Source organism: Aquila chrysaetos, chromosome 2 (assembly GCF_900496995.4).
Source record: "Aquila chrysaetos chrysaetos chromosome 2, bAquChr1.4, whole genome shotgun sequence".
NCBI classification, from domain to species: domain Eukaryota; kingdom Metazoa; phylum Chordata; class Aves; order Accipitriformes; family Accipitridae; genus Aquila; species Aquila chrysaetos.
In genome coordinates, this window is record NC_044005.1 from 6,270,530 (window position 1) to 6,294,761 (window position 24,232).

The following is a 24,232-nucleotide window of genomic DNA, read 5'->3' on the forward strand; positions in this document are numbered from 1 at the left end:
GCCGCGGGGTTGGGGGGGGGGGTGGGGGGGACACGATGGGGGTGGGGGGAGGCGGAGGGAGGGCGGGAGGAGGAGGAGGAGGAGGAGGAGGAGAGAAGAAGGCGACCTCGGGCGTGGAAGGGGAGGGGAGGGAGGGAGGGAAGGAGGGAGGGGAGGAGGGAGGGGGGAGGGCGAGGGGGAGGAGGAAGAGGGGAGGGAGACGGGCGCGCGGCCCATTCGCAGAAGGCGGCGGCGGGGAGGAGGAGGCGGCGAGCGGGCGCTCGGCGGCGCTTGGCCCCCCGCGGGCAGGGGGGACTGTAAGCAGCGCGGCCGCCCCCCCCTGCGATGAAGGCGAGCCCCGCGGCAGCCGCCGCCGCCGCCGCCGTGGCGGGGCCGGGGCAGGCGGGAGGGCCGCGGGAGCCCGATGCGCGCTGGCGGGAGAAAGGCGAAGCGGAGGCGGAGCGGCAGCGTACCCGGGAGCGGCTGGAGGCCACGTTAGCCGGGCTGGGCGAGCTGGAATACCTGAGGCAACGGCAGGAATTGCTGGTGAAGAGCCTCCTGCTGAGGCGGCCGGCGGGGGCCGTGCCCGGGGCGCAGGGCGGCCGCGGGGAGCCGCCGGGCGAGGGGCCGTCGCCTCGCAGCCTGGAGGAGAAGTTCCTGGAGGAGAACATCCTCCTCCTGAGGAGGCAGCTGGTGAGCTGGGGGGGGGAGATGCTCTCCCGTGGCGGTCCCCGCGGGACGGTGCGAGCCGCGGAGGGGCGAGGAAGGGGCTGGGGACGACGGCGGGGGTGCCCCGAAGGGGAGGCATCCATCCCCACGCCGCTGTCACCGCCGGCGCAGCGTCCCAGCCGACCGGGCGTGCGGGTGATAGGCGGCGGGGAGCAGCCTGCGGGGGTTTAAAGCACGAAGAGGTGACAGATCGGTGACGGCCGGGTTTTAGCGGCGTTTTAGCTGGGGGCTGCAGAGTTTCCCTTCGGTTTCCAGAGCCGGGCCGGCCGGCCGACTTCCATTCAAGGCAAGAGAGGCGCTGCCGTTGCCTTGAATGGAAGTTGGGAGCGAGCTCCCGGGTCGCAGCCCCGAGGGGAGGTAACGGGCGGGATCGGGCCCCTTAAAAGAAGGGATGCTTTTGTTGAAGGACGCGCTTTGGCGCTGGTGTGGGAAGAGACGGAGGGCGGCATGAAGCGGCAGATCATTTTTCAATGAAAATAGCGTACAGCTGTGCCTGGCGGTCTTTGTGCACGGCTCAGCATTTGCTTTCACCCAGGGAGAAGTTGGATTGCGTGATTTATTTGCCTGATTTCTTCTTTTCCCCAACACCCCGCTTTTCCCCCCCCTTTTTTTCTTGTTAGCCTTCTGCCTTAGTTCATTTAGGCTTATTTCCTCCTTTAAAAGATAGAAATAAATCATTTTTCTGCCGAGAAGGGGCTGGCTGCCAAAGAGCCGTAGTGAAGGACCAGGGAATCATTACTCAAAAAAAAAAAACCCCAAAAAAACCCCAAACCCCAACCCCAAAACCAGGGGGATTTGTGGTAGCACTTTAATTTGTGCACTTGACATTGCAGATTGGAGCCAGATGCGGTGCTCGCTGGGGGAGGGGGACGCTGGTGGCATTAGGTGGCGCAGCGAGTTACCCCTGGAACCCATCACCTCTGCCGGCCGGGCTTCCTTCCTTCCAGCCGGGTCCCGGCTCCCCGTCAGAAATGTAGGAGAAGACCTGGGATCGTCCCTTTGCTTCTCCAAGGATGGTGTTCAATGCCAGCACAGCGTCTTCAAACAGCCTCGCTAATACTGTTAGGGTTTGGTTTCCCTTTGCCTGAGGGCTGGCCCACCCCAGGGGAAAGGTTGTCCTGGATTTAACGGGCTTAGAACTAGTCCAGTTATGAGCATCAAAACTCTTTGCGATGAGCGTATCAGAGCACTGCTGGGCACGGATCAAATGATGCACTTAAAAAAAAGAGAGATAAACCTTCCTCCTGCCCCCCCCTCCTGCCTTCCCCGTAGCCAGAACAATTAAAGGGTATGCAGCTGAACAGATGATGGATAAGCAACATTATAATACACACAGGGAAACTGATTGCGTTGACCGTGGGTTAATGAGTGCCTTACAAAATCATTTCTTATTGCTTATTTTATGCCATCAAATTACCTTCATAAATAGCCTTAAAATTCATCTCACAGCAATTTTATACAATTATAATGGGAGAAGAGGAAGAATTACTCTTCCTTCCTGCTGCACTGCAAAACTAATAAAAGGGCTGTGATCCCAGCCCTGGGAATCTTGCTGTCTATGTGGTAGACTGTAAGCTCATAACGTGCAGCAGAACAAGGTGGTTGCCATACTGCAGGCACTTGTTGGCAGAGCTGTTTCTTCCCATTGTGTGAAGAGATTTGGTCTCTGACTAACGTCACTGTGGTGGTGAATGTCCCCTATTACACTGGCAAAGCTGTGCTTTCACCGAAGTAGCCCGTTTCATGTGCACAGGTCTGGTTTGACCGTATCATACAGTACAGCTTTGTTGTTACAGCTGTGGTCCTGCGAAGGAGCACTTACTTTGCCAACATACCGTGTTGGTCTTCCTAAATTGTGGAGCGTGCTTTTTATGTAGAACTGGCTGGAAGGGGCTGGAATGAAGTGCCTGCATAATTCTTCAGTTAAGTATTTATCCAGAGCGTCTATCTAGTATTTCAGGGCTTTGTTCTGTTTTGGTTTTTTTATAAAAGAGTATCGACAAGGTCTTTCCACGATGCTCAGATGGAGAAGACTGATTGTCTTTGGAGCCCCTTCATGTCTGCCTCACTGAAGGAGCTGATGTTTGTCTTCTTGTTATCCAGAACTGCTTGAGGAGGAGGGACGCCGGCCTACTAAATCAGTTACAAGAGCTAGATAAGCAAATAAGTGATCTCCGCCTGGACGTGGAAAAAACGACAGATGAACACCTTGAGACAGACAGTCGTCCAAGTTCAGGTAAGGCCAATATTCAGCAAAATGGAGCCTCTCTTGGTACCTGGAATTAAACTCGATGCCTACTAGCAAAGTTCACCTACCACTGGAAACGTTGCTGTTTATAGACAACATATTCAGAGAAGCATTTCAAGCTTAATTAGATTTTTAGTGTTTGGGGCATTTTATTTTTTTTCCAAGGCCACCCACCAATTAGTTCAAAAAAGTTCTAACTCTGCTGCATATTAGGAAGGAGGCTGCAGGAAAAATGGTGAAAGGAAGCACTACCAGCAGGAGGAACGTGTCAAAATTGATCTTACAGCCAGAAGGGAACACTGAATCAAACAGTTTGATCCCCCATATATTGAATTTCATCTCATTCTAACTGTGTTGAAGCCAGTAAGTGGTATTTAACTATGGGAACCTTTCCTAGAGGCATCTTGACTTGTTCTGAAGACACTAAAAAGTGAAGAATCCACCAACTTGCAATTGTTAGAACTATTGCTAATTTCTAATCTGAATTTGACTTGTTCCATCACTGATTTTTTTATACGCTTTTCTCCCATAGGCTAAGGTCTTTTCTAGTACCCAGCTTTTTCTCCTCTTGGAGGTGCTATAGAGTATAATTCCTGACTCTTTTTGATGAGCTAAACAGGTCAAGTTCATTAAGTCATTTGTTTTAAGGCATTTTTCCAAGCTCTTAAATAGCTTTGTGGCCTCTTTCCAATTTTTTAGCTTTGTTTTAAGCGTGCTGGAGTCGAGGACTAGGCATACCGTTCCAATGTCTTTCTTACCAGTGCTGTACAGACTGCTGAAGTCATTTCCCTACTGCTATTCATTAGTCTCATTGTACATCCAACAATCTCATTAGCTTTTTTTGCCATATCATTAAGCTTGATTGAGCTGCTTTTCCATGCTGACTAAGTCCTTTTCAGGATTATTGTTTTCCAGGGTACATCCCCATTCTGTAGACATGCCCTGCATTCCTTTTTCCTAAATTTAAATCTTGATGATGGTATGTCATATTTTTCTTGAGTAGACCCAGTTTACCGAGAAATAAAATTTTCTGTGCCTGCACATTATTTACCATTTTCCTTCTTCCATGTCATCCACCGTTTATCTCCAGAACTTTGATGAAAATAATGGATAGCATTGGGCTCAGCACTTGGTAAAAATTTTGTAGTCCAGTAGTAGCTGGAGAGCTTGTCTTGGAAGTATAATACACTATTAAATGAATGGGGTGTCAAACACAGCCTGGATCTTTCTTGCTAAAATGTGGAAACCCCTGTAAAGGTTAAAAAAAAGTTCAAATTTCCATATGCTAAGTAAAGTTCTGCTTTTTTACTTTTAAGTGCTTTACTTTTAAACGGAATCCTTCATAGCAATGAGGATATTACTAAATTGTGCACTGTTTTTTGGGTGACTGAATGAAGTCCCATAACTAATTGCAATAGAGTAAGCCAACATAAACATGAGCTTGACTGCCTTTCTAGGGACACAAATGGTAACTTTGTGTAGACATAACTAATATAAATCCAAACTCTTATTTTTATAGGGTTTTATGAGCTGAGTGATGGAGCTTCTGGATCGCTCTCCAATTCATCTAACTCTGTCTTCAGTGAGTGTTTATCCAGTTGCCATTCTAGCACTTGCTTTTGCAGCCCTTTGGAGGCAACACTGAATATCTCAGATGGACGCCCTAAATCTGCAGGTATAGTAAAAGCAGGTCGAATACATCATACTCCAGGAGGTGGCTTTGGCTTTGGAAATACTGCCTCAGGAGTATCTGGGTTGGATTAACCCTTCTTCCTTTCATTTGATGTATTGTGCTCTGAAAAGATTCCAGTGCCTGTCATGTACATGGGTCATGAGGCAGGACCGTTTGCCCTCCACTAGTCCAGCCTTACATGTGAATATGTCACTCTAAAGACATGAAAATAACATGTGAAAATATGACAGCTGCTCTACCCAGTAGAGGGCAGTGGTACCTATACACATAAAACACATTAGTCGCCTAATTTCTCATGGTTTCCTTTAGAAAAGCATTTTTAGTAAATAGCAATAATGAAAGATACCTCAGCAGCCACGTCCTCGTTAAAGTGACAGAGCAAGGAGCTAGCTACAGGTTTTAGGAGGTCAGGGTGCACAGCAGTCTATTTGTAGCAGTCATTTTGTCAGTTCCGATGGTCCTTAACCCCCAGGTGACCATGCTGAGGTGTGTCCTGCGTTTATATAGTATAGACAAATAGACATCATGAACAGGGAGAAAGTATTTTGTCTCTTTGGCAGAGAGCTGTTGACTTTCCTTGGACATTAGGCTGAAGATGCAAGCCTTAACGTGTGGGATGGTTAAATAGGAAGGCCTCCTTTGTTGTCCAGAAAGGACACTTCAGTAGGACTTTTGTGATCAAGCGTTATTGCTCATTCAATATATACTCATTCAGAAGCCTTAGTTCATTCTGGGTTGTGGAGGATGCTTCTAACCATAGTATTTCCAGTTTCCATTCTGCTCTTTAAGGTTAATTTACAGTGATTTTTTTGTGAATCGAGGACAAAATAATTCAAGTTCTTCTAACTCTAAAGTGGGAAAATACAGCCTGGGATACATTCATTCTGAGATGCTGAGAAGTCCTCTAAGTTATCCTTCGAGCAGCTTGAGGTAATTTAGTGCTCCCTGCTGTAAGGTATATGTGATCTTCATCGGCCATACATCAACAGAAAAGTATCCACAAGGATTTCCAGCAGATTGCATTGCTGTTTCTTTCTGTATACATCACAAAACCCTAAAACTCTCATTAATCATACCGTCTCACTTTTAGAGGTGAAATTTCACAAACTGGCATGTTTCAAGGAAGTCTATTTGGCAACATTTCCTGACTCTGACAGAGAATTTAGGAAATGTGGGAAAACTGTGAGGTGATCTGGAGGAAGTTCCTGCCCCTAACTTCCCAATGCTTCCTCTCCTGCCCACACAGGAACATCATCTCTATCAGCTAATTTTATCAAAGTCTGTGAGACCTCTTTTGAAATAAGCCTTAGATAAGTGATAAGCACTGAGCGCTCAAATTTGAGTACCCTGGTTGAAGTTTCTAGCCCAAGGGTAGAAAACAGGACTGACAGTGACCTGGAAGGATCATTTAGATTGTACCCCTACTCAAGAAGACAAGGGCAACATAAGCTTAAGAAAATAATAATCTTAGGTGCTTGGATTGAAGACCTGCTCCTAAGGTCGCTTACCTCCTAAATAAGTACCTTAGCTATTAAATCTGACTCATGCATCTTGAAACGCACTGGATTTCTCTTACAGAACTCTCTTTGCAGAGCCAAGGCTAGGATGTCAGCTGGATTGACCTGCACTCCTTGTACTTGTGTGGAAAGATGAGCCTGTTTCCCATTCTTTAACCCTTTATTGCTCAAAAGGAGCATCTGTTATTATTATTAGCATTATTATAAAATAATTCTGATGATAATAATAGTAGTAATTATAATAATAATAACAATAATAAAATTAAATCTGGATTTTTTCTGACCCAAGATAGGCTTGAAAGAATCTGTCATTGAAATTTGTCAATAAGCTAAAAGAATTAATTGGTCTCTTGTCTAGATTTTTTATGTTTCTCTTTCGATTTAGCAAAGCAAAATATAAAATTCATACATGCTGAGGCCTGCAGTGAGTTTTACAGGTGACTGTGTAACATATAAACATAAGAGACCCTTACAGACTTCTGGGTGGCTTGGATGTAAATTAGGACGCTCTTAGCGATCTAGGCACAGGTTTGAAACCAATGTAAATGTTCTCATTAGGGCTGTGATTTTTATTTTTCTAACCGTGTAGTCATATTGGGGGAAATCCTACATAAATGCAGTTATAAAGAGACCCACAGAAGGATAGCGCTGCTTTTGTATCGCTTGAATGGCATCCCTGGTTGCAAGGTTTCTACTGTTTGAACAGTGCTGCTATAGTATAAACATTGCATCGTATGTGTAGATGGGACCGGAGTCCTTGATGGCACATGAAAAACGTAGCAGAACTGTCCGTGGCAGGCTCTCTAAACTCTTCTAAAATGCCTTTCAGATCTCATAGGCTGGATGGACTATAATAAGGAAGGCCAGCATGAGGACCAGACCGCAGGCTCTGTCTGTCGCTCTTTGTCCACACCGCACTCAAATTCCCTCGATGTCGTTGCAGATGTACATCCAAAGTACCAGTGCGATCTGGTGTCTAAAAACGGGAATGACGTCTACCGGTACCCCAGCCCACTCCATGCGGTAGCTGTGCAGAGTCCCATGTTTCTTCTCCCCGTGACTGAAAACCCCCAGCGAGAAGAGGAGAGGCTCGCTTGCGATATTAGCGACGTTTGTGCCGGATCGGAAACGGACTCGGGAAAATCCGCCAACGCCTTTCTGCCGCAAGGCTCCTGGCCGGCGCCGTGCCCTTCCACCAGCAAGAGGATAGACGGTTACATCTTAAGCCTGGTTCAGAAAAAGACTCACGCGGTAAGGACTAACAAACCCAGGACGAGTCTCAACGCCGATCCCACCAAAGGGATCTTGAGGCATGGAAGCATGTGCGTCAGGCAGCCTGCAGGGGTGGTGGCTCACGGTAATGTCGTGAACCTGAAGAGTTCCAAGCAAGCGTCCTTGCCTTCTGGTGGGACCCACCGCTCTGGACCACACAGCACCCTCCCCGTTAAAGCAGAGGCCGAGGGAGCCGGCTGGCGAGCAGCTGGAGAGTAGGAAGGCACCTTTGCCGGCGGCTTTCCCGGCCGGTGCTTCAAGCGAACTTCAGAGCAAGCACCTGCAACGGGGCGTCAAACCGGCACCTCCGGAGCTCAACCGCAATGCAGCGGCCGCGGCAGGGGACGTCCCCAAGGAGAATGGCCAGCTTTTTGCCGCGTCTCCCAAAGAGAGCCCAGGGAAGCCCGTGGTGCTGCAGCCGGAGAACAGGGTCAGCCAGCCTCCCAAAAAAATCCTGCTGAAGAGCGGCTTGCAGCCGGCTCGCTCCTCGTCGCCCGCTGTCGAGGAGAGGCCCGCGCTGGATTTCAAAAGCGAGGGCTCCTCCTCCCAGAGCCTGGACGATGGGTTGCTGGTCAACGCCCAGTACATACCGGCCCAGCAGCAAAGCGTGAAGCTTCACAAAGGCACCCGAAATGTCAAGATTTTGAAAAGCTCCGTCCTGAAACACAGGCCCCACCTTGCCAACGGGCTGGAAAACGGTTCGCAGACCTTGCGGGAGAAAACCAAGCCGGTCGGCAAGAAGTGCCGCTTTCCTGATGAGTTGGATACAAATAAGAAACTGAAAAAACCCTCCTCGCGGGGGAAGAGAGGCGGCGGCTTGCAGCCAGAGTCGGGCCTCCAGAGTCGGCAGGCTGGCCTCCACAGATCCGCCGTCCGATCCCACGGGCATGGCCGAGAGGTTGTGGTGGCCAAGCCTAAACACAAGCGGGCCGACTACCGCCGGTGGAAGTCCTCGGCGGAGATTTCCTACGAGGAGGCCCTACGGAGGGCGAGGAGGAACCGGCGGGAAGGCGTGGGGGTCTACTCGCAAGTCCCCCTGCCCTACGTCAGCCCGTACGCCTACGTGGCCAGCGACTCGGAGTACTCGGCGGAGTGCGAGTCCTTGTTCCACTCCACCGTGGTGGACACGAGCGAGGACGAGCAGAGCAACTACACGACGAACTGCTTTGGAGACAGCGAGTCGAGCCTGAGCGAAGTGGAGTTCGTAGGGGAGAGCACAACCACCAGCGACTCTGATGAGAGCGGGGGCCTTATTTGGTCTCAGTTTGTCCAGACGCTCCCCATCCAAACGGTCACGGCACCGGAGCTGCATGAAAATGCGGCAAAGGCCTTTGTCAAAATCAAAGCCTCCCATAATCTCAAGAAGAAAATTCTCCGCTTTCGGTCGGGCTCCCTGAAGCTCATGACAACCGTCTAGTGAGGTGACTCAGTGGAATGTATCTGCTTCTGCTTTCGGAAGCGAGGTGCTTTTGTGTACATATTTCCACAGATTTTTTTTTTTTATACAAATATTTAAAACTTAAGGTAAATTATGTCACTTGTCTTCAGAACTTGGGTGGATACTAGTGCCTTTTACGTGGAAATAAAAGACCATTATACTCATTTTTAAAAAAAAACCATAACACTGCCATTTCAGTGGTGAACAGCCTCCAGTGCATGGTGTCAGAAGGCTTTGAAAAAAGGCTAATGTTTCTGGGAATGGATCTTCCTTGCCTAGTTTTTCCAGTTCTGGGTCTTATAGAGGATATCGACAGCTTAAGGTCATAAGTTTTTAGGGGATAAGGGGGAGGGAGTGTGGGTGGTCTTCATGTTTTTGCTTGTCCCTTTCTGCTGCTCCTGTTGCCACATCTTGAACTTCTTCCTCCTGGTAGTCTGGCCTGTTTTTTTTTTCTTTTCTTGTTGATTCTCTTCTTGAAACTCACCCCTGTCCTCCCCTAGCCTTCCCCCACCAGGAAAGGGCTCCTGTTCAATCTGTCTCCGAGGTTAAGTCGCCTTCTCTGGAGTGCACTCTGCTCCGATCTCCTGGGAGTCCCGCTGCGGATAGCAGTGATGTTCAGAGTAAACTGTTGGAGCAACTGACCAAGGCTTAGTAACTTCAGTATATTGTGTAAAACTGCTTTTAAAAAAAAAAAAAAAAAACATATGCATGTCACGTGCATGAGTATCAGTAGTTTTAATATTCCTGTTGATGTCCAATTTACTGTACATCATCAATGGCTGTTTTTATATATATATCATTGTGTAAATTAATATAACACATCATATGCTGTAATAAACAGTCTGTTTTAATACTTTTTTAAAGTTTGTTACATTGGTGCAGACCCAGTCAATGGTTTTATATTGGTGTTGTCACCACTTACATGTCTCTGATGTGACCTGTTAACTTTCTCTGCATTTAGCCTTGCAGGAAGCGGAACATGCCTAAAATGTTTAAAATGTTGCTGTGGATGTGACTTGTGCTTTGAGGGAACTGGATTGTCATTGGCTCCTCTTGATCTTCCCGTAACTTGCATTTTTTAAGGGCAAGGTGGGATTTAGGAGCTCAGAGACATCTTCAGGTTGTTGCTTATGGGCAGCTCACGTTGCGGAGCAGGTGGACGTGTGATGTTAATCCTCCTCTCTGTCAGGGGTGCTTGCAGACTTTGGTTGGTACAACACAGGGGCAGATGGTAGGTTTCTGTAACCGAATACATCTGTGTAACGCAACAGGTGTCCCTCTGAAACGTCCAGTAAATGAATCCCCAAGAGCTGTGTGCTCTGGGAGCTGGGCTGGGTGGAGGAGAGGATAGGCTTGTGGTCCCTGGTGCCCTCTTTAGGTATGGTGGCTGACTGTATCACAACCCTGACAAGGTTTTGGAAAGAAGTGACAGTTGTGGCACCCACCGGGCTCTGTCTCAGTTTCTTTCTTCCCATAGGACTGGAGGTGAGTCTGCCAGCAAAGGAGAAAGGAGCTGACCGTAGACAGCACTGCTTCCCTTTGCAGCAACAGTTTTGAAGCTGCCTGGTGGGAAGGCTGGAGGTTTATGGCAGGCATGTCTGATGGAGCAGGCCCAGGGGTTGGGCTGGTTTCTGCAGGTTCATCTTCTGCTCTGGCATCCGTGAAGCAGTGGACAGACAAGCGGTGTGGATGCTGTGACTGGTATGAATTTCAGGGATGTGTGTGCAGCCTGCCTGTTCCATAGCAAGATCTGCTGAGCAGACATCTTCCTTTGTGGTTGCTCTGTGTCCTTCCTGCTGTCACCTACTTGAAAGGCAGAGCAGTTTTTTTCTCAGGTTTCCTTGCATTGCAAATGTAGGAAGGAGAGATCCACCCGGAATTAAATGCCTCCGGGAGCAGCTTCTGAGACAGTGGTAACGATTTTTCTAAGTGGCAGATTTTATTTTTTAATCTGCAGTGTAGTAAATCCCTACCTATAAAATGTCTCTTGTTTTTTTTTTTTTTCTCCTTTTTTTAATAGAGGAATGTCAGTTTCTGTAAGGGGTCTTGCAGTATGGTCACAAGGTTCTGGATTCAGTGACCCAGAAAGTCTTTGCACTTCCATCTCTCATGATACAGGAAAAGCTGTAACTCATCTTATCTGGTCATAACTCTCCCATTGCTTTACACATGGAAGAGCAGCTTGTGTGTGTATATATATATATATATATATATGTATAAAAATTTTATATATTGATACAGAATAATTCATCCAGAAATTACTGGACAATGGCTACCACTGCAGAGAGGGGAAGAGAAGTAATGTTTGTTATTAAACATGGCATTACTAAGGCTAAGCAGCAGCTTAATGCATTCCCATTAATAACCGATGGGTGTTATATCAAACAAAGGGAATGTCAAGAAGCTTGTCAAAGCTAGTAGCTTCTTTCCTAGAGTACCTCTTAATCATGCCACATAATCTCTCTTTGAGCGAGAAAAACATGTGCAAATTCCTGCAAATCTCAAAGGTGTAGCGGAGTAGGAGAGAGGATCTTCAGATGTGCACTCTATGTCTCTCTGGCTGTAAAAGGAGCCGCTGGTGAGAAGACAAACCAGTGGCTTTGGGATGATGAGTTTTTAATTGCAGTGCCATAGCAGATCGTCTCGTACCAGGTGAGAGAGACTGGTTTTCAAAAATGAGCTGCTGAATAGTTTCTTTTTAGATAATTGAGTAAAAAAAAAAAGAAAATAACCACCTAAATATCACTAAGACTGTATCAGCTGCAACCACTGTATTCTGCAGTACTCTTGCTGAATAGCTCAATACCAGACGGGGAAATGGGTTGATGCTATCTCCATCTTAATTGCATCTGAGTCTTCTCAGTTTGGGGAACGAATTTTCCTTTTCATATATGATTTAGGTAAGCATTCAGAATCCTTTAAACAGGACTAGTTTTTTTCTCTCTATCCGCCCCCCCCCCCCTTTTTTTTTCTAAATAAAAGATCTTATAGTGCTGGAAAAGTACTTGATATGGTCCCAATACACAGCAAACATCCTGTTCTCTGGTTCTGATTTAGGAAACACATCTAAGTTAGTAAGTTTTTGCAACGTTAGGTTGAAAAACATCTGCTAATCTTGGAGACCAGTTAAATATCTGGCACTTCTTTAAGCTACCTGGCTTTCCAGCTCCACAGCCTTGAGTCCTTGCCAGTGTATTTTTCATAATGTTCAAGTTTTAATTATCCCCAGTGTTTATGGTAGTCTTTGGAAGTTTGAAGCGGGAACATTTCTCTTCATTGCACTGGGGCCTATTTCAAGGTGGGGGCAGGTTGTGGCAGGGAGGTTTGGGATTAGCTACCCCTGTGCTCCATATATAACTGAGAGCAGGGAAGTACAGAAGCATATGCTTAACGTAAAGAACAAGAGCAGACCCCTTTAGCTGGATTTCTTGCGATTCAGGTTATATAGTGTCGCTGCACACCTCCCAAGTCCCATCTCTTCCAGTGCAGGAATCGGCGTCACGCACGCTCTGAGGTGCTGTCGTCTGGAAGGCATGAGAGTGTCACTGGGCTGTCTGCCTTCCAGCCGGCTTTTTGGGTCTCTCTTCTGCTTCCTAACCCCAGCCACCAGCTGTGGGTCAACGGATCACAAAGCAAGCTGTGTCTGGTGTGTGCGGGGTCGGAGAGAGGCCCTGGCGTTGTGCCTAGACTTCCCAACTGCGTGGGGGGGCCTCTGTTGTGGACCTCACGCTTGTCGTGAGAAACGCGATGGGCCGGTTTGGACAGCTGGGTCTGAAGGAAGGTGGGAATGGAGAGTCCCATAAATGGAGTGGTCTGATCCTGTTTCGTCTGTATTTAGGACAAGAGGAAATGGCCTCAAGTTGAGGCAAGGGAGATTTAGGTTAGGTATTAGGAAAAATTTTTTTACTGAGAGGGTTGTCAAACATTGGAATGGGCTGCCCAGGGAAGTGGTTGAGTCACCATCCCTGGAGATATTCAAAAAGCGAGTGGACGGGGGACTTCAGGACGTGGTTTAGTGGGCATGGTTGGTGGTCGGACTCGATGATCTTGAAGGTCTTTTCCAACCTAAATGATTCTATGATTCTATTCTATGATTCTATTCCAGGAGAGGCTGAAAGAGGAGGTGTTCCAGTCTAGTGCCTAGCTCAGTAAGTTGGGCTGGGCTAAACGGAGTCCTCCGAGGGACTCTGCCTCATTTCTTCCAGTACTCTTTAAATGATCAAGGCCACTATCAGCACTGCCGGTTGCCAAGGTGCTTTAACCATCTGGCCAAGTCCTGGAAGAGGGACTTGTCCCTTTACTGGGACAAGTGATAAGCTCCAGTCGGCCAGGTCTGTTTTTGACCTTCCATAGCACAACTCCTGCTTGCAGAGAGCCTGTAGGTCCCAGCCCCTTGCAGCTTTCCCTGTCCCGGGGCTTCAGAGGGAATCTGTCCATCCCTTACAAGTTTTCTAGTTTTCTTCTGGCATGGGGTTCATCTTGGATAAGGACTGACAACAGATTCTCCTGTGCCTTCACTAATCTATCTGTTTGTTGGCTCAGAGAAAGGTCAGGCGCTCCTCAGGTGGCAGCCAGCAGAGCCATCCCTGAGGGACCTCCATCCCTTTCTCCCACAAAGGGCAGCAAAGGCTTTTATTGGCCGTGGTCACCACTCAGCAGATGACTCACCGTGCCGGGCAGGGCTCTCCCTCAGCCTGTGATTTTTCTCACAGGAGAGAACAAGGACATGAACATTTTGAGGAAGCAGAAACAGCTAAAGACATTTTTAATAGCTAACTTCAGCATCTAGTATGTACCTTTGGAGTAGCCAACAATAATACATACAACTGAGCTGCTAGTACAAAAAACTGAACCATTCTCAATTCCTTGCAGTGTCCTGTGCACAGTGCAGAGGGGATACAGAGACTGCAAACCAATGGAGACAATTCATAAACTCCAGGTCCATGTTTCAAACTTGCTTTTCTCTGAACCTCCAAGGAATTGTGTTGAGGCTCCTTGCGTGGCATGATGTTTCTTTCTCTAACTAAACATTATAGATGGAGCACTGTGGTGAGAAACAATTGCTCTGGGGTTTAAAAAAGTCCAAAATGCTGGAATGAGGGGAGACATATGGAAATGAGTGGGAGATCCATTTAAAAGGGATAATAGAAGGTGCTTTTTTTACGTAGCAGGGAATTTGCTGCCACAAGAAATAGTGAGGCAGATAGATACAATATCAGCAAGTTCAAAGGAGTCAGAGAAGGTAGGGAAGGATGTGTGCTCTACCATCCCCAGTCAATGACTGTGGATGCTGGGAGGAGTGTGAGGTGAATGGATTGTGAACAGTGGCCAGGCTTGCGTGCTCCCACTAAAGATTGTCTTTTCCTGCAACTGCTGAAGCACCATTAGCTGGAGGAGATGCACCGTCCTGCTGACCCAGCAGACCGTTTCGTGTAGTCCTATGATCTTGGTGTAGCTGATGGGAGTTGTCTATGCAATTGGATTTCCTCACTATTTATTAGTCTTTTGTCCTCCCAACTGCTGCTGAAGACAAGTTTTGCATTGCTTTGCAAAGAACTTCACTTTGCATGCTTGGCTGATGGTAGCAAGCATTTATTCAAACTAGGGACATGTGTTTCTGGCCACTCTTGTCCTATGGCAGAATAATTTCATCCACCCTTTCACACGGGCAGTCTGTGCTGAACTCCTCTGTTATGGTGAGCATCGTCCCCCTGTAATGCAAACACTGTTACGGACATAGTCCATATAGTCCATAGCCTACCATGGAAGTCACTGTTGGGCAGCAATTTTACATCCTACAGTTGCTTCTAAATTGTAGGAAAAGTGGATGACCTCCAAACCAAACGAACCATCCTAGTGACAGAGCGCATCTACTGCACCCTGCCTTGGGACTTTGCTGTCCTTGGAGAGTTTTTCTCTTCCTCTGACTGTGGCTACATTCAGGCTTTTGTTTGGAGCAACAGAGCAGTCTGGAAGTGAATCCCATGGTCGTCTCCACTTACTGCGTGTTGGTTTGGACAGCAGAGCAGTTTTGGTGCACGCTAGCTAGATGCCTTTGGAATGCTAACCTAGATGGTCCACTCCAGGGGCACAGCAAATGTGCTTCTACCTGGACAGGGACATGGGGGTCTGAACCAGTGACGGCTCCCTAGAATAGCTTCAAGTCAAAAAATGTGGACAAGTTTGGTCCAAATGACTTTGGGGACCAGACTAAATCTAGGCTGAAGTAAACACTTGAACTGCATGTATTGTACTTGGGGGGACCTTAGTTTGGATCTGCTCCTTCTGTGCTGAATGACTTGTTAATGTAAACAGAGTCTCTCTCTCAGTTAATGGCCTTTGTTTCCATGCTGTATTCCTTTAAGATCAATAAAGTATATTAACATTAATAACTTGATTTCACTGAGCCAAGCTCTGAAAAATCTGTCTTTTGTTCTTTTTAAAGGAGTTGGAGTTGGAAGTCCTGGGAACTAAGATTTTCATGACAATACCGAAGGAAAATCTATATGATTTGGACTCATGATGTAATGGCTTTGTAAGCAAATAAAGTGTTTTCTCCCAGAAGGGGTTCAGGTCTTCTGTGGTCAAGGGCAGGAAGCTGGAAAATTTGCAACCTGTTGAAAAATATGTTCCCTGTGTCTCCTTGCACTCTGTGAGCCTCGTGTCTTCAGAAACGAGATTTTCATGAGGAGGAGGGGAAGCATGAGGTACAGGGAGGAGAAGGACCTAATCAATCTTAATCTCTGAAGTACTCATGCAGTAAGTGTTTAAGCATGTGATTAAAGCCCATTCTTACTCAGTGAAGCATTTCGGCGCATGCTTTGGGTACTTCGTGGCTGGAGTGAATTAAGCACATGCTCAGGAATGCTGGTGGATCAAGGTCTTTAAGCTTGTGTTTGCAAGTGTCCTATGTCTGTTTGTACAAGCTGTCCCAGTGAGTTCTCTTGGTTAATGTTGGAAGGACTCCCTGCTCTCCCTTAAGAGCCAGACCCCGTATGGTGAAATTTGATTCAAACTGTTAATCTGAACTTGGGAGAAGCAGTATCTATCTTAAGTCCGTGCTTTAAGCAGTAATAGAAGTGCTTATAAAGGAAGAGATGCATTTGTTATTTGTTGTATTTGAGGACACTGAGCTAAAAACACTTCGAGATACATAACAGCGAACGTGCTTGTGCTCTGTATCAGTAGCAGGACTTTGTGTAAGCCCTGGGAATGGCACTCTGGAAGAGACAGAATGACCCTTTCTACATTTGCTCCCTTCCCTTGGGTGTCCAGGTGGAGCTGGGAGAATGATGCAGGCAGGGAAGGCCAGGCGCAAACACCAAACCTGTGGAGTCTGGAGCACCACCCATTCACGTGCCTGGCTAATCTTACTTGAATCCCAGTTTCAGGCAGTGGGATTAGCAAAACAGTGGGATCTCTGGGCTACCCAGAGCTGGAGAACAGAGCTAGGAAGCATAGAAAGGGTGACTTTGCCTGGCTTCAAGGAAAGCTGCAGTTTGACTGAGCAAACAGTAGAGGCAAGGGAAGGGTTAAAAGTTTGTCTTCTCTTCCCAGACACATTATTTACAGTGGGTTAGTTTCCTTTTGGAAGGGCCCACTGTAAAAGGAGACTTTCACAGCGTTTCTGCAGGTTAGACCTATATCGCATTACAGTTTTCTTTCCTGGACTCTTGACTGACACGATTTCCTGAAGTTGTTCTTCTCTCGGGAAGGTGAACTCAGGAAAGAGTAGGAGTTTGCTAAAAATCCAGAGCCTTGGAAGGCAAAATCATGCTGATGGCCTTTTCTTTCTAGACATAAGGTCAGTCCTCAATGCTGCGTCATGCTCTGTATCTCCCAGTGCAGGGCAAAGGCTGGGAAAGGAGTGGGAGAGGAAATCCATCAGGTTTGATAAGAGAACAGTCTGTAAATCCTGTTGGAGCAGCTTGCAAAGGCCATAGTACCAACCACAGGAGCAGCGCCTGACTGCGTCATGCGAGCAGCCATCTCACGCGGTGGCCGATGAGGTCAAGGGCGGTGTTGGCCATTGACTTGGATGTCCTGATCTCTGCTATTGCTTAAGCCGCCTTCATGCCTCCAGGCCACAGCAAGCATGTTCATCCTGGTAAGTGTTTCCTTTACTGCTTTTTTCTTCTTCTTCATGAAATAAATTGTGGCTTGGCATTAAAGCACAAGTGCTGAATGAAACTGAAGTTCTGGCTTGTTTCTCCTGTCAAACACCTCATGATAGTGTTTTCCTTAATGTTCAGTTGCTTGGAAGGTAGAGAAACTATTCCCTTCTCATCTGCAACATATCCATTTTTTACAGGTGTCTTCCGAGTGGCTTGTATGGAACAACACACCGCTCTCTTCAACACTGTGCAGGACACCCTGAAGCAACCCTGTATCTGCACAATCCACAGCTACCACAAGATATTTTTCTGACAGGGATATCGTGACTGGGCAGTTTGGATCTGACTCATCCCACCTGAAGCCCATCAGTGCTTAGGGTGAAGATGCTCCTGCAGGGCGAGGAGGAAGCATGCTCAGAAATGTTTATTATTACTGTTAAATGACAAGTTCCCTTTCTTTCCCCTCCCTTTCCCTGCCATGGAGATAGTGATCTCTGCTGTGGTCCCCGCTGCTTTCTTTTTCCTGTGTTGATCTAGGGTAAGACTTGCTGCCCTTGAAGGATGGTCTTAGCCCTGAGAGAGGCTTTTATTGCTGAGCCATTGACTTTTGATTCAGACCATGTGTCTTCCTCGGGCCTGTTGCAGATGCCCACCGTCACCCTGGGTAGGCTGCATGGCCTCATGTACACGGTAATGTGGGTGCTCTGAGCCTTCCTCCCTTCCCTTTTCTTTGCCACTACAGTGGGATTGTTTAACTTTCATCCTCTGTCCTGTTGACTCTCATCTGAAGTCATCCAGCTGTGGGGGTGGTCCTCATGACTTCAGAGCACAGCACTTAACGTCTTTGGTCTAAGTAAACTTTGTGAATCCATTACAAAAATATGAAATAAGCAATGAATTTCATATTCGAAAAAAAAGGTGAGTGGTGAGTGGGTTTTCTTTCTGTCATGCTTCCCCCATTCATTAACTTCTCAACACAAGCGTCATGATATGGACGGGAAACACAGCAAAAGAAGTGAAAAATAATAAATCACCATCCCTACTGTATAGCAGAGAGTCAATGCTTTTGCATGGAGGAAGGAAACAAAAGGCTCTTTGTCCTGCCAAAGGATCCTCACTGGTATTAATCTAAAAACCCAAATAATTTACTGACTTACAATTAGGAAGGGTAGCAAAATGGACAAATGGGAGCTGTGAAGCTGGGCAAAATGTTGCTGGTTCTTGTGCTAGAAACTGATTCCTCTGGCTGCTGGATCCACTCTTGTTCCTGTTGATTGATTCTGAGACCGTTTTCTTGGTGGTCAGGGCTACTTCCAGAAACCACTTACGGTGCACTGATGAAAAGGCCAATTTTTTGAGTAAACATCCTAATAAGCAGGTCTTGACAGATGGTTTGTTGCTCAAGCCCCACATAACCCTACAGCTGGTGTCAGTATCTCCCACAGATGTTCCCCAGGAGAACTTCCCCACAGCGTGCTCAGGAGCTCTCAGCTTTCACAGCACGCCCAGCTGCATCCCAAGGAGGAGCCTCGGCGCTTGCTCGACACATTGGAGGTATGTCTTTGGGGACAACACAGACTTCTGGAAACATGTTTCTCATAGCATAGATAAAATTAGGCTCCCAGTGGACCCTATTGGTGACCGAACACGGTGAGCAAAGGTGTCTATGCACAGCAGCTGCTGCTGCTATCTCTTGGTCCATGAGCAGTGAGAAATGTCCAGTGTTACATGAAGCAGAACAAGAACCCTCTCATATACTTTAAGTATCCTTCAGTCTCTTTTGTTTTGGTATTGCCTCATCTCAGTGTTTCCAAAATCTGTTCCCCCTATTTTCTAGCAAATCATAGGAAAAAAATGTCATTTATGCAGTGATTTTTCCAAGTAAATCTCTTCCTTTTCCCTCATTTCCTTTGTCTGTGAGTCTGATGAACTGGTCTGAGCCCTGGGGTCAGCCCATTATGTTGTAGTCACTTGCAGTATCAGGCATGTAGTCCTCAGGCAGATCAAGTATTTCCATTAGAAGCTCATGGATAAATTGCAGAGATTTTACCTCATTCTCCTCCCTTGGGGAGCTCGTAGGACTGTAAGATAGTTTGTATCATCTGCCTTCCAGACCAGACAATTTAGATTTGACTTGATTTGTATATCCCTGCAGTGTTCCTGGTGGGCTATACACGATACACAGTTCTCTGCCTCTGACCCGAGAGCAGCTGAAACAGGACTGATGTGCAAAGGCTGCTGTTGAGAGGTAAATAAGTGGCTGCAGCTGTCCTGTGAGGGTGTCTGCTAGGAATGGGTTTAAAAAGATGATACTGTTCTGGGAAGAAGTTTAGTTTTGATGAAATTAGGCTGAATTCCCTCCAAAGTGGAACAAAACACGACCAAGTAGAAATTCTGCAAAAGAGAACAGTGCACCAGCTTGCACTGTGGGCTGTCTCAAGGGCCGATCTCTGGAGCGCTGAGCCTCTCTACTGGGTTTCATGGGCTCTCCATCTACGGATGCTCTTGTGTTTCCTCCCTGAGATGGTCTAATACCTGGGACACCCCAAACTGAGAAGTGTGGGAGCAGCAAAATCCCCTCTTGCGAAGCAGCCTATTTGGCAGCAGGCTGCCCCAGGGCCCTGGAAACCTGAACGGTGGAGGAACCAGATGGGTGACCAGGCAGGAAACTCAGCAGGTTTCTGATGTTTGGAGCCCTGTGCGAGTTTCATGGGAACCTGGGCAAAATTGACTCACCTTGTTGAGATTTTGCTGAATTGGTGAATTCCTCTGAAATGCTGTTTTGCCTGAAACCTTCTGAGCAGGTGCAGTATCTTCAGCTATCTTTTGAAGACAGAGACAACGCGTTCCCCTGCGCTTCGCAGCATGGGTCTTCTGGGAGTCAAAGCAGCACTCATCTTTGCTATTGAGCCCTCTGTCAGCATTCACACTCTTGAAGTGGTGTCGAGGAGGGAGGATACAGGAACTTGGCAGTGACGAATGAAGGATGCTGGCAGGTTATTCTGATCCTTAGAAAATCATTGTGTTCTCCTCATTACACTACACCTCATCCACCTACTCTGTCTTGTCCTATAGACTATAAATTCTCCATATTAAATTAATTCCCCAAGTTCTCTATTTGTTTTCACAGCCTCTAGCTGAGTTTCCTAGGTGCTACCCTAATATAAACAATAATAAAGACTGCTCTGTCCTGCTGCAAACCACTTCTGAGGATGTTCCCTCTAATTCTCTTCCTTGTTTAGCGTTGTATCATTAAAAGGCATGAGGTGGTTAATTGGAGGCTTACAGCTTTTGTGACTGATGCAAACCAGTGTGTGTGTAATTGCTTGCTGCAAACGCTCAGGTGAATGCTTTAAAAGAAAAGGGGGAGGACGCAGATGGCCACGAGCAGAAGGTTCCCTGCAAAAGGTCACAGGAAAAGGTTAGCGATAGGGTTGCCCGAAGCTGGGAAAAAGAACCTAATACTTGGACAACTGGTGAAGAGCCTGCCTAGACCGCGGCTTTGTTCCCTAAAGGGGGCTGCCGCTTCGGCAGAGACTCTTACATCAAAGCTCTCATAACAAAACACAGCAGAGATCAGTATCACCCAGCCTGTGGCACTGGCGGGAAATGGATTGGTTGACAAGTCGGAGGCCCTTTCTGGGCAGATGGCTGGGTAGGAGTTACTGGCTGCTTGCAAAATCTCGGAAGGAGCCTTTAATCTGCGTGTGATACTGTATGTTTTAGCGAGCATCTAGATGTTTATCTCGGCTGCATTAGTCACCAGGATAGTCTGCTCTCAACCTTTTCTCTTCCGTACCTTAGCTGCAGGCTTCTTCCCCCAGTTTTTGGAAAAGATGTGAGCTGAATGCTGTAGGATTTGTTGGGTTTTTTGTAATTTTGGCAGGGAAATAGAACAGGGACAGGTTTTCTTGGTAATACTTTGCAGAGCATTTTTAGCGCTGTGACTTTGCATGTGCTGTGATACACTTTCAGAGCCTTGCCCCGGGAACCAATGGTCTGAAAAGTCTTACCATGCTCCTAAACAAATAGCTGTCTTGAAGCCCATTAGAATAACAACTACAAAGCTGTGCTTCTCCCAACCTGATGTTAAACGCCTTGCAGTGCTGAAGGTAAACAGGATCAATCAGTCATCTTCCCAGGGACCGTCTAATGGCTGTCCATGAATCAAGCTTGGCTTTCGAGGTCATTTTTATCTGCCTTGGGGAGTACAAGCCGACCAAACTGGGGTCTCGGTCTGCATGTGCAGGCTGAAGAGCGCAAGGCTGGGTCTGGCAGGGTGTGTTAATTAGTGGAGCCAGTGTGAATATAGCTGTTATGATGAGGTCTACAAAGTGATGAGGCCTGAGCATGCAGGCTCTGGCCATCTCTGCTCTCCTACAAAGCCAATATTGCCATAAGTGCATCTGCTGGCTTGGCCAAACAACAGCTCGATGCTGCTTTTACTTCTGTGTTTTTGTACCTATGGTGTATTGTTTGTCGTCTTTTGACTATGCCAAGAAAGAGCTTAGCTCAGTGGGGAAACCAAACTTTCAGCAATGCCTGAAGAACACAGACGATTTAATAGTCTGAAGTTTTGCTAATTCAGACAGTAACATGAGCTCAGGGTGTTCAGCTGAAGTCCCACTATAACTTTGCACATCATCCAGTGAGATTTAGAGCCTACCAGGTCATGGGCTGTGTATGCAATCAAAAAGCTCCTTTCCCCAAGGAGTTCACAATACAGAGACAAAATATTATCCTCCTAATTAGTTTATTGCAGCAGACTGGGGCACAGAAGTCAGATTATCTGGGGGCATGCTAAGACCATTCATGTGCCATTGAACTTGGAAAAGGCATTTTTCATGACATCTGGTTTCAATCAATTTGCTGTCAATTCCGAGTGCCAGACCCATTTTCTGGGACCATTAAAGTACACAGCACTGACACGGGGTTGCAGCTGTAATCCAAACATGGGTATCCAAAGTAAGAGTCCTGCTACTTCTCGCCGGTGAGTGTGTAGAGAATGAGAATCTGGCAGCCGTGCTCTTCTGAGTACAGCTCCTTTTCCCATTTGAGAAAGCCTCAGGCTGGACCATCGCCTTCAGTCATGCCATACGCAGCTTGGCCATATGTGTGATGCCTGGACAGACCTTAGCAGGGACCCAGTCTCCGTGCATCGGGCAGGAGATTCATGCTAAGTGTTACAGAAGTCTTTGCAAAGCCTCCCTCCTACACGGAGCAGGCTCCTTCCCCAGCCTACCTCTGCATTTTGCTTTTAGCGCTCCAACAACCTTCTTGTGCAAGCAGCCTGTTGTGGCTGTGATTCTGCCAATATGGGAATGCGCTGAGAGGAGCCTGGTTCATTTAAATGTGTGCAACCACAGCTCATGCTTTTACAGCATATATTCAGTGAAGCAATGCCTTTATCTTCAATACTTAGCCTTTATCTAACATCTTTTCAGTCTAAAGCTTTTTTTGAAACGCAGATTAAGTAATAACAACGTAGGATAATTGAGTGCATTTTTTCACAGTGACATAATGATACTTATCTATGGCTACTGAAAAGCAAGGATAATATACTATGAGAGTGCTGTATTATCTTGCTTCTGAAACAGACCAAGTTTGGCATTAGGGCTTAAGTAATTGAAATATGGCTCCTTGTACCAAAGCCTGTTTGTTTATAATAAAGCCTAATACGTCTTTCTAGTGGACATTGCAATGTCAGAAGCACTGACATGATTGCTGACTTTGCAACCTGTGAGGTTGGTAGCGTGTTGAGTGTGGAGATCATACCATGTAAGAACTACATCTGATGTGTCTCCTGTTACGTGAGAGCAAAACCCATCTTGTCATGAGAGGAGTTGACCTTGGGGATCAGTGTTTGTAATGCGTGTTAATTTTTTGGATGTCAGGTGAGATGCAGTTCTGAGCATGCTCTGCTTAGCATCATCATGGCTTTTGCAGGTAATTAGTTATAACACTGTTGTGAGCAGACCTTACAAACCCACTGGGTGATTTTATTTGCATAGGAGGCCTGGTGGAATAAAACGACAGGCTGGCATGGCGAAACAAGCTGGACTCCCTTTGAATCCTACCGAGTGAGGAGGAAAACATAAATTAACATCCCCCCTCCAAACCCTCAGACACATAGTTCTCTTCCACAGCAAAACAGCCTGTGCATCTTCCAGAAAAACTGGAGGATCGATGGGAAAGCACTTAGATTTAAATTGACTTACTGTCCAAAGTGGTATTTTAGTCCCTCTTATATTTGTTCAGGCAGAACATGATGGTGTGTCTCTGGATAATTTTCCACCTGCCTGTTTTGAATATCAGATGGAATCATTTAGCTGGCAAACTGGAATGGTGCCAAATTTTGCAGGAGCCTTTTCTCCTGAGTTCTGCTGTTTTTGTAACTACTTAGGCAGAATTATCCAAGCATGCTCCTGGCTGGCACAGGGTAAATGCTGAGCAACACAACATGAGTCGACTCTTCATATGTCAACATAATTCCATAGTTAACATCAAGGAACAAGCTACTAGGGCTTATTTAACTGTAATTCACAGGTTCTCAAAGGACCAGAAGGGTATTTGATGTTATATGAACCTGCAGAATGACACTGGCCCATCAGCAAAGTCATTTCAGAAACTGAAAAAATAATTCACACCATTTTTTTGCTGGATTTCTGTGCAGTCTACCCCAGTGTGCATGACAACCATATTGCTGAACATGACTGAAAGCTTCTTATTCTCTTAAGCATCCTCTAATAGGGTGGAAGTGGGGGTCAATTCAGCCAGGTAATGTGGTGCTTTGAAGTAACTGAATCTATTAAGTGTTTAGCTGTATATATATGCACATTGGATAACTGGAATACTGATGTTAGGACTCCTACTTGGCTCACCTATTTGTTCCTTATGCTGTTTGATTGGCGTTAATCCTGAGGAAGGAGGTAGTGGTGCTGGCAACTGCTATCCCTAGTGGAAAATGAGTACGATCAGCCCCATTCTCCCATATGGTTGGTATCTCCATAGTGCAGGAATTTGTTAGCTTAAAGCTTCTCTCTAAATGGGTGACAACTCTTCTCTGATAAGCTGTGGCTGCCCTGCATGTGAGACCTCAGACACCAAATAAACAGTGCTGGCATCAGATAATTCTGTTTAGAATGCCGTGGCCTTAGAAGTACCCCATCTTTTGAAATGCAATGTTTTTTTCATGGGTTGTTTACATCTTCCTGCAGTGACTTCATGTCCTCTTGTAGTTCT

At 46.7% G+C, this 24,232-nt stretch overlaps 1 protein-coding gene and 1 long non-coding RNA gene across 2 annotated transcripts; both read left to right on the plus strand.

The window, feature by feature from the left end:
- Window positions 1-247: 247 nt before the first annotated feature.
- On the plus strand, window positions 248-9,727 carry DACT1 (dishevelled binding antagonist of beta catenin 1). The gene is given in 5 exon segments (XM_030001479.2): window positions 248-672; window positions 2,812-2,944; window positions 4,476-4,631; window positions 6,996-7,579; window positions 7,581-9,727. Coding segments are annotated over 5 exon segments (2,496 nt in total). The 5' UTR covers window positions 248-324; the 3' UTR covers window positions 8,856-9,727.
- Window positions 9,728-18,277: 8,550 nt separating this feature from the next.
- Window positions 18,278-20,178, plus strand: LOC115336226. The gene is made up of 3 exons (XR_003921663.1): window positions 18,278-18,544; window positions 19,146-19,238; window positions 19,795-20,178. It is a non-coding gene; the product is annotated as an uncharacterized LOC115336226 (long non-coding RNA).
- Window positions 20,179-24,232: the final 4,054 nt, after the last annotated feature.